The 12,818-nt window shown below is 50.0% G+C and overlaps 1 protein-coding gene across 2 annotated transcripts in view; it reads right to left on the bottom strand.

Moving 5' to 3' along the window:
- Positions 1 to 12,818, bottom strand: part of RNF144A (ring finger protein 144A) — a 109,754-nt gene that overhangs the window by 34,665 nt on the left and 62,271 nt on the right. For both annotated transcript variants that reach the window (XM_045548987.1, XM_045548986.1), the window contains one exon: positions 5,608 to 5,753. In XM_045548987.1, coding sequence (XP_045404943.1) covers positions 5,608 to 5,742 — 135 coding nt within the window. In that variant the 5' untranslated portion in view covers positions 5,743 to 5,753. The remainder of the gene's footprint in view (positions 1 to 5,607; positions 5,754 to 12,818) is intronic.

The raw sequence follows: 12,818 nt of genomic DNA, 5'->3' as shown, positions 1-12,818 counted from the left end.
AGGGCCCCAGCACCCTAACTGCAGTAGGGTCCAGCCAGGCCTCCTGGGAGACAGCAGTGAGCCCCATTTCGGGAGGGAGAGTAAAGTCCGCAAACAGGGAGAGAGAAGGCGGATCCCAAGTGTCCTTCCCAGGCAGGAAGGTGCCAGGTCTGCCGGGGAGGGGGAAGGCAGCCTTTGACCTTGACCCAGAGCGGGGCGTGCAAATGCCTCCAGAGCAGCCCCTCTGCCCTTTGCTAAGTTTCTGAGCAAAACCAAAACCAGGAGTTAGTGTTTCCTTAAGGACTGTTAATAAATATCAAATTTCCAATGGAGAGACAGCCCTATTCCATGACACAAGCCACTTCCAGGTCCCAAAAGGACAAGTGTCTATTTTAGAGAATGCTATCGGACCAGCAAGCAGCTAGGACATGGGAGGGAGCATGGGAAGGCAGCCGTGGAGAGAGGCCCAGCCGAGAAGGGAGGCGGGGAAGGGGTGGGGGCTCAGAGGCCAGGACCCTCCCACACAGAGCAGCAGGGGGTACAGTGGCCCTATCTGGGCCCCGGCCAGCCATCCTCTGGGCCGGTGTCGGCAAGGCAGCAAGAGCTGCAGGGCTCTAGCCACTCCCTCTTCTCACCCAGAGGAGGTGGATGCCCTGCCCAGCCCAGATCCTGGTGACAAGCAGTGTCACTATACAGGGAGCATTCTGCAGCCCGGGCCACAGTGCTTTGGTTTGTCACTTATCCTGTGCTGGCAGGTTATGAATTGTTCTTTCTCATTAACTGCGTACAGAAACCCTCATCCTCCATGTCTGGTGTTTTTCTCACTCTGGGTAAGAAAAAATACACACCAGGTTGGAAAAAGTTGTAAGTGAAGCACCCACAGGCTCTGAGTGAAGCCCTCTGCCAGGAGCGGGTGCGGGAACTCCGACCGCTCCACGCCCGCCCCATCCCCGGCTCTGGGCTGTACCTGCGTGACAGGGACTGTGGGATTGAAGCTTTGGTCTGGGATGGGACGTCTCGATTTCCAGGGCATCTCCAGGACAAAATTCTTCTGATTAAGGGAACGGTGCCATTGAGAATATGTGCGTGCGCACACATGCGTGCACACGTGCACGCCTGTGTGTGTGTGTGTGTGTGTGTGTGTGTGTATGCGTACATGCAAATTAGGGTATGTGAAATTCCTAACAGCATTTCAGTTCATCAACATTACAGGTTAAAAAAGAAGAGCCCATTTTGAGGCAAGGAGGGAGCGCACTGGAGCCAGGCACACCTGGCAGGCTGTACAGGGGTCCATTCCATCTCCCTGAGCTGCTTTGTCCTTGTCACAGGGTGGCAAGTTCTGCCTGTGTCACCTATTTCACAGGTTCTCATGGAGAGTGAGACGATGCAGCAAAGGCATCTGGTATATCACGGGACATCAACAATGTTACCCCAGCCTCTTTTATCAATAAGATGAAGTTTTAAAAGGACTCTAACGGCCAGCGATAAAAATGAAAACCACCCCAGCTGTGGCCTGTGGGTCACATCAGCAGAGACTCTGAGGGGCCCAGGTGCCCCCTTAAGACGCTGCAGGTCGGGATGCCATGTGCACACGGGAACACAGAAAGGACCTGCAGACATAGCTCTTTACTTTGCAAGCACCTTGCTCTCTAGTGCTGTCTCAGCCCTGGAGCTCACCCCGTGCACCCCAAGTCACCCCACCCTCCGAGGCTGCCTTTTCCACATCTGGAGACCAGGACCAGGGCGAGGCCGTCTGCCCGGCAGGGGCAACCCTGCTGCCTGGACCCTCGCATCTCTCAACCGCCCAGATCCACAGGAGAGGCCTGGGGTCTGTGCCCCACGGAAGCCACGGTCCCCTCTGAGTCCCAGCCTCTCTGGCTCCCCGTGGGGCTCTGCCCTGACATAGGGGGTCAATGACCCCAAGAAGCCCCTTAGTGGCCACGTCATAGGTGACAAAACACACTGCTGTCTCCCCAGGCTTTGAGCACATCTGTAGACAGTCTAGAGCCCCCTAGTCCCTGCAATCACAATCGCGTGTTGGGCAACAACGGGGGCCCCAGATAACAGGGGGCCCGTGGTCGAGGTAGAAGCACAGCACCTCACCTTCCGAGGCTCACGCGTACCCATCTTTGGGATGAGAGTATTATCTCTAATTTTATTAACAGAAGGCGCCAGACACAACTCTGTCAGCAGTAAGAAAACATACATATTCTAACTAAAACTATAAAATGCCACAAGTACAGGTGAGACCAAAATGGCTCTAATGTGTCCCATTTTAGCTGAAAACATCATCTACATTTTAGATTTTGGTCCATAAAGAATCTCCCAGGCCGCCCTACACACGGGTTGAATCCCCGGTTGACAAAACGATCATGAAATTGGCTCTCGTGGTAGGATTGGGGCCACCTCATTTTGACTTAAATGTCAAAAACCCTCTCTCTCCCTCCAGTACTTCTGCACAGAAATTGTTGGTTATACTTAGATTTCACACTTTTGCACACAAATGTTCAGCTTCACATTTGGCCGTTTAAAGTTTCATTTCACACTCAGCCAAAATGGAACCACTTGTGACATCTGGTAGCTCCTGGGGCCTCCCAATCTCCAAAGCCCTGCAGGGCACCTGGAACCTTTGTTCAGACCCCAGTGAATGCACCGGCTTTCTGTGACCTCCTCAGAATCAAAGATGACCTCTGAACTTGGGCTAATGCCAGCAGGCACCCTGCAAGGAGGAAGGGCCACGGGAACATGCTCAGGGCAGCCCATGTGAGTCACTGGTAGGTGAACATTCTTCGTGCTCACGTTAGTTTGGGAAACGCAGGTTAATGCACAGTGGTCTCTAGTTGTGGGAACCTCAGTGCTTCCCTCCTGCTCTTGGCCACCCAGCATGTCCCGGTGGCAGTGAATGTGGCAGGGGGACAGGGACAGACATGCAGTATCTAGCAAACTCACTGAACTACAAAAATCATTTTTGAGTGCACCTTTTAAGACAAATGTTCCTCCAAACACACGCATGGGGAAAGCTGCCCAAACCCTTTTTCTATTCCTGCCATTCGAAACCCAAACTTAGAAGCCAAGAGAGGAGGAACCAGGCCTGCTGCCTGCCTGCACGTGACAGGTGCTTTACATACGTTCCTCCATCTGAACTTCGCGGCAGCTATTTCTGGCTCCATCACACAGGTGGGTACACGAGGCTGCTCAGGTCAGAAGCAGAGCTGGCATCTGGCGCACAGACGCCTGACTCCACCTGCCATGGCCCCCCTCCGGCCCCTTCTTCCTTGAGATTCATTTATGTCAGCACTTCACAGTGATTCTGCAGTCACTTTTATTTTTTTTAAGAGTGCCTCCCTCTGGTCTTATGCTACTTTCTACCTCCCCGTGTCTGTCCCCCAGGGAAAGGGCAGCTGTGGCTCCTCTGGCCACAGGGCCTGGGCTCCCCCCAAAGCTTGGGGTGACCTGGAGCCTACACGGAAAAGAAAGCGTGTGACAGAAGGGACCATGGCAGCTGGACGCCTTCTCCCCTCCTCCACCTGCCAGCACACAGCTGATTCCTTCTCTTCGCGCTACAGTGAGCCACAGACAGAAGCTGAGCTACTTTCAACATTTTAGTTTTCAATAAATAGCTGTGGGGAAAAAAAAATCACAACTGTCTCACTGTCCCTTGGTACTCCTGGCACCCCTGTTTGAGAAAACAGTGCTAGCTAGCCTCTTCCTGTCACATCCATTGACTTACATTAAGCTTTTGGTCCAGACTAAAAAACTAAAACAAAAACAACAAAAAATGGAAGCCTTGTCAAAAAGGCAAGGAAGAATGGAGCATTTCAAGGGAAAGATACAAACCAGGACCCCTGGCAGCAGGCAGGTGACTGGGGACACAGCAAACACGCCCCCAGGCACTTTCAGCAGAGGGGACTATCCAACCCATCCCTGCAGGCAAGATTCTGTCATCCGCCTCTGCAGGCAGGGCCGTCCTAGCCCACCTGGAGCCCCACTGTCTGTGTTCACTGGAGGGAGGTCCTTCCCCAGCTCAGAAAAATGTCAAAAGCAATTTCCCTTCCTCCAGGTTGAAGCTCTTTTCCTGGGCCTTTCATGAGGCACTTTTCTTGGATGTCAACCACAGTATTGGGATCAATTCACTTCACTTCCATCCCTGAGCCTGTATTGATTAGCTCTTCTGATTTCTGCACTAAACTAGGTGTTTGGGGGATAGAGAATGAGCCAGAAATTTTTCTGCCCTTAGAGGAGTCCGAGCACCGTGAGCCAGAAGTCAGGAGACGCAGACGTGAAGGCTTGTAAAGCTCCGTCTCCTTATCTATAAAACGGAGACGGAAACACTCGCTGTGCCTACAGCCCAAGGAGGCCATGGGGCACAGGTGAAATGAAGGCTGGAAAACACGGGCAAGAAGGAGCAAGCGCCCGGTGCAGAGGGAAGAAAGACAGTGACAGATTTCAAGCAGACGTTTGACCCGTCCACAGGCAGCCTGTCCGCATTGCCCACGTCCAACAGCAGTTAGGTGCAGAAGCAACTTTTTGCTCTTTTTTTCTTTTCTGTACTTTTTTTAATGATAAATGTGGTATTTTATTTTTTAGCTTTATTAAGGTATAATTGACAAATAAAAATTGACTATATGTAAGGTGTACAATGTGATGTTTTGATGTACATATACACTGTGAAATGATTACCACAATCAAACTAATTATCTGTGAACTCACACAGTTACCATCGTGTGTGTGTGTGTGTGTGTGTGTGTGTGTGTGTACGGACACACACACATGTGTGGTGAGAACACTTCAGATCTATCCTTGCAGAAAATTTTCAGTACACAACACAGTATTCTTAACTCTAGTCTCCTTGCTGTATGTTAGGTTTCTAGAACTTACTCATCCTGCGTAACTGAAACTTTGCACCCTGTCACCTACATCTCCCCATTCCCCACAACCCCTGGCAACCACCACCCCACTTTCTGCTTCTATGAGTTCACTCTTTTTTTTTTCCATTCCTTGAATGGGAAGAAAAACCAAGTAAAATCCAATGAGAGTCACTGAAAGTAAACCTTAAACACTCATTTTTTCTTTCCTGATGGATAAAATCTAGGGCTTGAGTTCAACTCAAATCCCAAACTTCTTGAGTTAGAAGACCCTATGTGCATTAAGCCCGAAAAGAATGTTTGCTGTACCTTAAAAAAATAAAATGTGATTTCTAAGATGTCTACATTCTAGCTTAGCACTAAACCACTGAACGATGACACTAATAACGGAATGTTCTAGCTCACACAGTCACCAGGTTGGCACTGTTATAATCCTGGGCATGTGATTATTATATTAAATTTAACATGAGGTGTGGAAAAGCTTTTGCTGTCTAGCAAAGGGAACATGTGCTACGATAAGTGTTCTTAAATTGTGTTACTAGCCTGTAAAATTCTGTCTAAGGGACTGCCTGTGCACACAAGTAACTGTAATGGAAATCTTCTGCCTTGGGAGTCTGCCCGGCTGGCAGAAAAATTATTCCAAGAACTGTGCAAAGGCCTCAAGAAGGAGACTCCATAAGGTTTGCTTGGTGTCTCTGAAAACGAAAGCAAAAACCTGCTCCTACAATTATTTAAATATGCATTTTTAACCAGAAAGACCAACCAGAGTACAGAAGATGCACTGGCACTGGGCTATGGTCGTCATCTGCTCCACTGGATACTCGCCGAGACACAGCTTGCAAGACACCAGCGGGTCGAGGGCCAGGTCCCACGTGGGCCGGTACCTTGCTGTGGTCATCGCCGAGCAGTCTGAAATGAGAGAAGCACAGGCGGTCAGACCTCCCTGCCCCCGCCTCCACCAGGTGCCTGGCAGGGGTCTCGTCTCTTGGCTGTAGCAGGGGCCCAGGGTGGTGGCCCGCTGACTGCTGATGGGCCAGAGGTTCCACACGAACTCACTTGGGTCCTCTGAGAAGTCTGGACCAGGGCTCTCTGGACTGGGTCTGTGTGCAGTCGTCCATTTACCATTCTGATGGTAACGTGCACGCCTACCCTCAAAATGGCAAAGGGCTAACCCACGCCCCCAGCCTTCCAGCCCGACCCAACCGACATGCATTTAGTGAGACACCTGCCAACCAAGCACCTGGCCCAGGATGGCAAAACTTAGCAACCATGGAACAGAAGCTTTTGTTATAATAGTGATTGCTTGGATTTAACTGTTCTCCAGCGTTAGAGACCCTTGGTAAACATGAGGACAAGCCTGGGTAGAAGAGTCAGAAGAGCTCGGTGGGAGAGAGGAGGCTTGCGTTTAGAGGGGACGTCGCACATCACACAGGTGAAAAGGAGACAGATATCTGAACAGGGGGAAGAAATAGCCTAGCATTGTTCCCCAGAAGACAGGGTAGGGTGTGGGGGCCGGAGGGGATGGCAGAGCCAGCCCTGGGCTTTGCGGTCAGTGAGAACCACATTCCCAAACTCCCTCTGCCCGTAAGCAGCTCGGTGACTTACCCACGACCAGCCTCCACTTGGTCATCTATATGATGGATGGATAATCCATCGCACGTGGTGCTGGAAGGATTAAGAGAGACCACATAAAGGGCCTGCCACACACAGCACGTGCTCAGTGAAAAGCCGTTCTCCCCTTCCCTGTGGTGTCTCCTACAGCCGCGGTTTACCCGACTATGAGAAAGAGTCTGACCGTGCCACATGCTCTGCAGTTAGGGGTTGGATCTTACTCTCATTTGTGCAGGTGGCCCCTAAGGTCAAGGGATTGTCATGACTTTTATTTTACATTTACATTCCTTTCTCAAGTTTTGCACTCACAGCTCACTGGGTGTCACTGAGCAATGTTTCATTAGGACAAGCCACTTGCTGAGCTCCCTGCAGGGTACCCCGGGAGGAAGCCTGCACCCCCCCAGAAACCGAGTAAGCAGACAAGATGCACGATGAGGAGCGTGAGAGGCAGACACATGGCAGATGGTGGCAGGGAGCCTGATGCCAGGCCCCAGGCACGTGATGGGCAACAGAGGTGGCTGGAACCTGCGCTGGAAATCAGGGGAGGTGACCCACACCCAGGGCAGGCATCGGGCAGCAGGACAGACAGGACACTTTCCAGGGCAGTGAACGACTGTCAGTCACTTGGCCTAGAATAACTGTGTTTTCCATTATTACAAAACGAGTCTGACACAAATTCAAGTGATTTTTGGACTGGCTGGAGCTTTTAAGATAATTTAAACAAGCACCACAATTCGACCTAAAGCCACTGAGTCCAGACGGTTAGATGATTCCAGGTGTCACCCAGCTCTCTGGGAGTGCAGGGCTTCTCACCTCCCCGAGGTCATTCTCACGTGGAACATTTCTCTACACCTTGAATTTATTAGTATTATTTTAAACGTCCACACAGGATCCTGAACTTATGGGCCACGATTACTTTATATTTCTCTGCGTCGTTCTTCTGTTTTAATACTTAATCATTTTTTTCCAAGTAGCATTTCTTAAAGTTCACTGTAAAAGTGATAATTATGTTTGATTAAGAAGGGAAGCTCGCCCTAAAAGGGACCACAGAACTTAACCAGAAGCATTGAGGCTTGGACAAGGAGCTTCAGAAATCAGGCAAGGCTGGAAATGTCTCAGGGGGCCGTGGCTGCTAACCGCTTCTCTGGCCTGGAGATTTGGGGGTAGGTTGTCGCTGATGATGTTGCAAAATCACAGGGTTGAGGTTCTTTAGGGCGTTACAGGAGGAGTTTTAGTGTAGAGCTCACACTTTGGAATCAGGCAGAACAGTGTTCAAATTCTTTTTCTGCCACTTGGTTATGTGATTTTGGAAGAATTACTTAACTTTTATGAACTTTAGTTTTTTCTCTCTGTAAAACCTGTATACCATCACCCCCGTGTAGACTTGTGAAGAGTGAGAGGTACCGTATTTAAAGTCCCTGGAAGACACTACAAGTTTGGTAAGTGGAAGTCATTATTATATGTCAGATTAACGAGCTTGGACATTAACCTACATAGACTGAAGGGAGAAGAAAATGTGTTGAGCAGAGAAATAATATGATAAAATTAGTCTTTTAGGAAGTTCAATCCAATGGCTAACATCTTTGGAAGAAGCAAACACTAGGACCTCCTAAAGCCTCCTGCTTTGTCATTAGCTATACAATATGGCCAAAGACTGGACACCACCCCAGAACGCATTACAGAATGGCAGGATGCTACAGCTTAGCCAACTGGTGCCACAGAAGGTTCTTGAACGCCCCCATCCCACTCCCACCCTGCCATACATCCTGGGCAGGGCAGCATCCTGCAAAGTTTCCTGCCCCACAAACCACTTACGGCCTCTATCCCACCCCAGACCACTGCCCTAAGCCTTCTTGCTTGTTCCCAAGACTATTCTCTCTCCTCAGCTTCCCAGCTGGGCTCCTTTTCCTGTTTACAGCCTAATGAGGCCCTCAGCACAGCCTAGAAGGCCGGACCTGCCTGGCTTCCTTTCTTCCTGGACCATGATTTCTCTTTGCCCCCAGTGGCTTGCCCCCGCCCTGGGCACAGGTCAGCCTGGGGCCCTCACCCCCTACTTCCCCTCAGCCCCGGGAGCTGGACTGAAGCAGGTCAAATTCCCATTTCCAGGCACCACAGCAGTATTCTTTCTCCTCCAGGGCGCATGGTCTTTGTGCTGTATTCAAAATCACAGTTCAAATGGTGACAATAACAGGACATATTTAAAAAATAAAAAACAACTATATTGTCTAAATCCATCATGGACATTCCCTACACACAGGATGGCCTCATATGATTTTGCAAACACTGAACAGCTGCAAACTTGCAGTCGGAATTTGCTAAGAGAATCACAATGCACAATAAGAGAAAAAACAGTCTTTGTTTTCCTGAAGTGAATGTCAAGTCACATGAAACAGCAAACTGTTTTAAGAACATCTGGTCAATTATAAGTATTATTCAATTTAAGCAATTCAAAATGTTTATAAGCCAAGTTACTTATTAAGCAAGACTGGGGTTGTGCTAAAGGTTGCGCACTGCAGTGGGGGTGTGGATAAGGATGAGAAGGAGCCGGAAGAGACAGCAGCAGTCCATGAGGAAGACAGTCGGCATGTTAATAGAAGGTCAGATGAACCACCTCATCCCTGGCTCTAGGGCTGTGGCCCTCGTGGGTCCCTCTTGTTCCTACCCTCACTCCTTCAGAGCACGCCCAGGGAAGAAGGGACAGCAGTTGCCAGCCGGCCATCACCCACTTCTCAATCTCCGACTTCCCCTGGCAAGGCCCTGCTCTCCCGTGGTTGGCTGGGTCACACTGTGTTTCTTCCCTGTCCTAAGCCCCTTCCCCTCCGCGATGACTTCTGCAAATCCTACCGCCTCTCCCTGCACAGCGCCAGTCCCTGTGCTCTGTGGAGTCTCTTTTGCACGTGCTCTGCTGGCGGTTCTCCAGGTGTGCTCCCAGGATCAGCAGCGGCTTCCCCCAAGAACCTGCTGGCGTGTAATTTCTTAGGCTTCAACCCAGACCTACTAGATCAGAAACTCTGGTACGGGATTAGGGAGGCACAACAATCTGTGTTTTCATGAGCCTTCCGGGGGATTCTGATTCACGATGAAGTCTAAGAACCACGGTTTGTATCATTCTACTTGGTAACATTTCCCACCCGGGTCCATGTGACTTCAAAGTCAGTGTGGGCTTAAGTCCACTGAACATGTCACTACTCCACAATACCAAGCTCAGCAACCTGCGTCTGCCTGGGCTAGACTCTGCATATGCGCTTTCATTTTTAAGTATGGCTTCTGAAGTCACCACACGTGCTAGCTTGTCCCCAACTTGATCACTCACTATTCAAGGGTAAGTGCTGTGTTCTATCCATCTGTGCAGTGCTGGTCACTGCAGATAATCCATAATTATAACAAACATTACATCTATATATTAATATATACAGACTGCTTAACGTGCACCAGGCCTTGTGTTAACCACTTTCATACACTACTTCATTATCTGCACGACGACTCTGAGACTTTGACAGTTTGCTGGAACGCCTTGTAGAGCCACACAGCAAGGAAGTGCTCACAACTGACAAAAACAACCACACTGACGGGGCATGTCTAAGCAACCTAGGAGCCAACTGAAAGAGCTCCTGATGGCCAAGGCTGAAAAAATCTGAACAACAAAGCAGTATGAATTTATAACCCAGAATATAAAATAAACACTGATAAAAATCAATGAGGGGAGAAAGACCCATCTCTCGTGCAGGAAAATTCCACATTCTACAATTTCGTAGAGACTCCACCCTCAAGCAGGCGTGGCCTCACTCCCCACTCTCTGGGGTGGGCTGCACGGAGTGACCCCCTTCCAAAGAGGGCAGGGGGGATGGGAGCAAAGGGAGGAGCTCTGCGGTGCAGAGACCTGACGAGTGTCACCTCACTCAGGCGGTCACAGCCAACCTCAGGAGTGACCGCTCATGCTGATGCCCTTGCCAGGGGGATGTGATGAGAGTGACACTTCACCTCTGCCGTCTTCCTCCCAAAAGCCATAACCCCAGTCTACCTGTGACAGAAACATCAAATAAACCCCAGTTCAGGAATATTCTACAAAACACCTGCCCAAACTCCTCAAAACTGTCTTCAAAAACAATGGAAGTCTGAGAAACTGTCACGGTCTAACGGAACCTAAGGAGACAAGACCCCTAGATGTAATGTGGGATCCTGGAACAGAAAAAGGACCTTGGGTACAAACTAAGGCAAGTGGAATAAAGTGTGCCCTTCAGTTAGGAAGAATGTGACGGCGTAGTCTGTTAAGTGTGACAGTGACAGGCATACCACACTAACGTAACACGTAACGGAGGAAACTGGCTGAGGGGTATATGGGAACTCTCTACCACCACCTGCATCATTTTCCAAATCCGGATCCGTCCGCCTAAATCTAAATCTAAAACTAAATCTGAAAATCTAAACTGCCTTAAAATAAAAAGTTTATTTAAAAAAATAAACCTTTGTTTTCATTTAAATCCAAATAAGCCCATTGAAATGCAGATTAAAATGGAAAGAGTACTATCTTAAGCCAGTGTTTTTCTCGAAAAGTATTATTAAGGGTGACACTAAAAATCTGAGAAACACTAGATTAAATATAGTTGAACGGATTTGTTTATTTTTAGCCATTTTAAACTTCCTCTGGCTTTTGATATGCTAATGAATACTGCCACAATCCCAGAAGGGTTTACAGTAGGGCTCCACCAGACCATAAAACTTTCTCCAGGACGACTGAACACCATTAAGGTTCTGCAAGGAAAAAGAAAAAGGGAAAGCAAGCTAATCTTCGCCCGTTCACTGTAACAGGCTGCCCTAAATTCAGATTTTGCAGGGGAACAAGGAAGGGCAGACGCAGTTGACAAAGGAGGACCAGGGACCTGAGGAAGGGGACCCTCCGGTCTGAGCTGCCATCTTGCACAGGGCCAGTGGGTGGCAGTCGCTGGAGAAACAGCCACAGACGTGGAAGTGAGAGGGGCTCTGGGTGCTTCTGCCTTCAACATGCACCTGCCGAGGAGAGCACTCGCAGGGGGGAGCATCCTCACTGGACGCTGAAGGGCAGAGGAGTTGAGGGGAGTCTACCCAACCAGAGCCGTCTGCTGTCACAGCGCAGGCCACCGCCACTCGCAGCCCCTGCTGCTCCCTCCAGCCCGTGGGCGTCTCCAGCCCGCACGCCCCACAGCAGGGCCACAGAGAGGGAAGCTCGGCCTGAGGCTCCTGCAGGCCCCCTGGGCTCCCGGCACTGCACAGGGTGGGACCTGAGAGGGACACACACACCCCCCATGTACAAACCGCACATACACGCCACACACACCACACACACCACACACACCACACCCCCACACACACACACCACACACACACACCACACGCACCACCCACCCCCATACCACACACACCAGAAATATACACACCACACACATACCACACCCCACCCCCCATACCACACACACATGCCAAACATGCCACATACACACCACACGCATACCACATACCCCACTCAGACCCCATACACATACCACATACACACCACATGCACACCACACACCCCACACAGACCCCCACACACCATACACAGAACACACCAGAAACACATACTACATGCACATATACTACATACACACAACACACATACCATACACACATACCACATGCACACACCCCACTCACATACACCACACACACACGCCAGAAACATACAACACACCCATACACTATACACACACAGCACATACACACCCCCAACACACACACCATACATATCACACACACCTCATGCACACATACCCCATACACCATGCACACACACACACACACACACACCCCATATCCATCACACACCACACACACAACACACACGTCACACACACACGTAGCACACACACCGCACATGACCAAAATCCTGCTGAAATGTCCTTAGAGAAGCTTCCAACATCCCAGCCCTGCCCAGGGCCCGCCCCGAGACTGCCTCCCGGGCCTCAGCGGATCTGCAGACAGCTTCTGGGAGTGGCCGCTCTTGAAGGCTGCTTGGCTGGAGAAACAACTGCCATTCACGGCAGGGAGCTGGTTCTTTCCTTCCTAAGACCCACAGTTGAAGCACCGTCCCCAGAGCTCTGATAAAATACTCCTCATACAAGCTCAAACCTTCTCAGTAGCTTCAGCACTATGGTCTGCTTCCCTCAGGGGCCCGGACACAGCCAGGCTTCCTGACCCCGTCCAGGAATGAGATGCAGACGAAGACACAAAGGGCCTATTATTTCAGCTCCAATTTATTTGCTCAAATAAACATTACACTTGGGCTACCAGAGAGCAACGCTTTAAAAATCAAGCATCAACTCATTAAATTTGAAAGCTGGAGGGGAA

This window comes from Lemur catta, chromosome 4, assembly GCF_020740605.2.
Source record: "Lemur catta isolate mLemCat1 chromosome 4, mLemCat1.pri, whole genome shotgun sequence".
Lineage (NCBI taxonomy): Eukaryota > Metazoa > Chordata > Mammalia > Primates > Lemuridae > Lemur > Lemur catta.
This window is presented reverse-complemented; position numbering and strand designations above follow the sequence as displayed.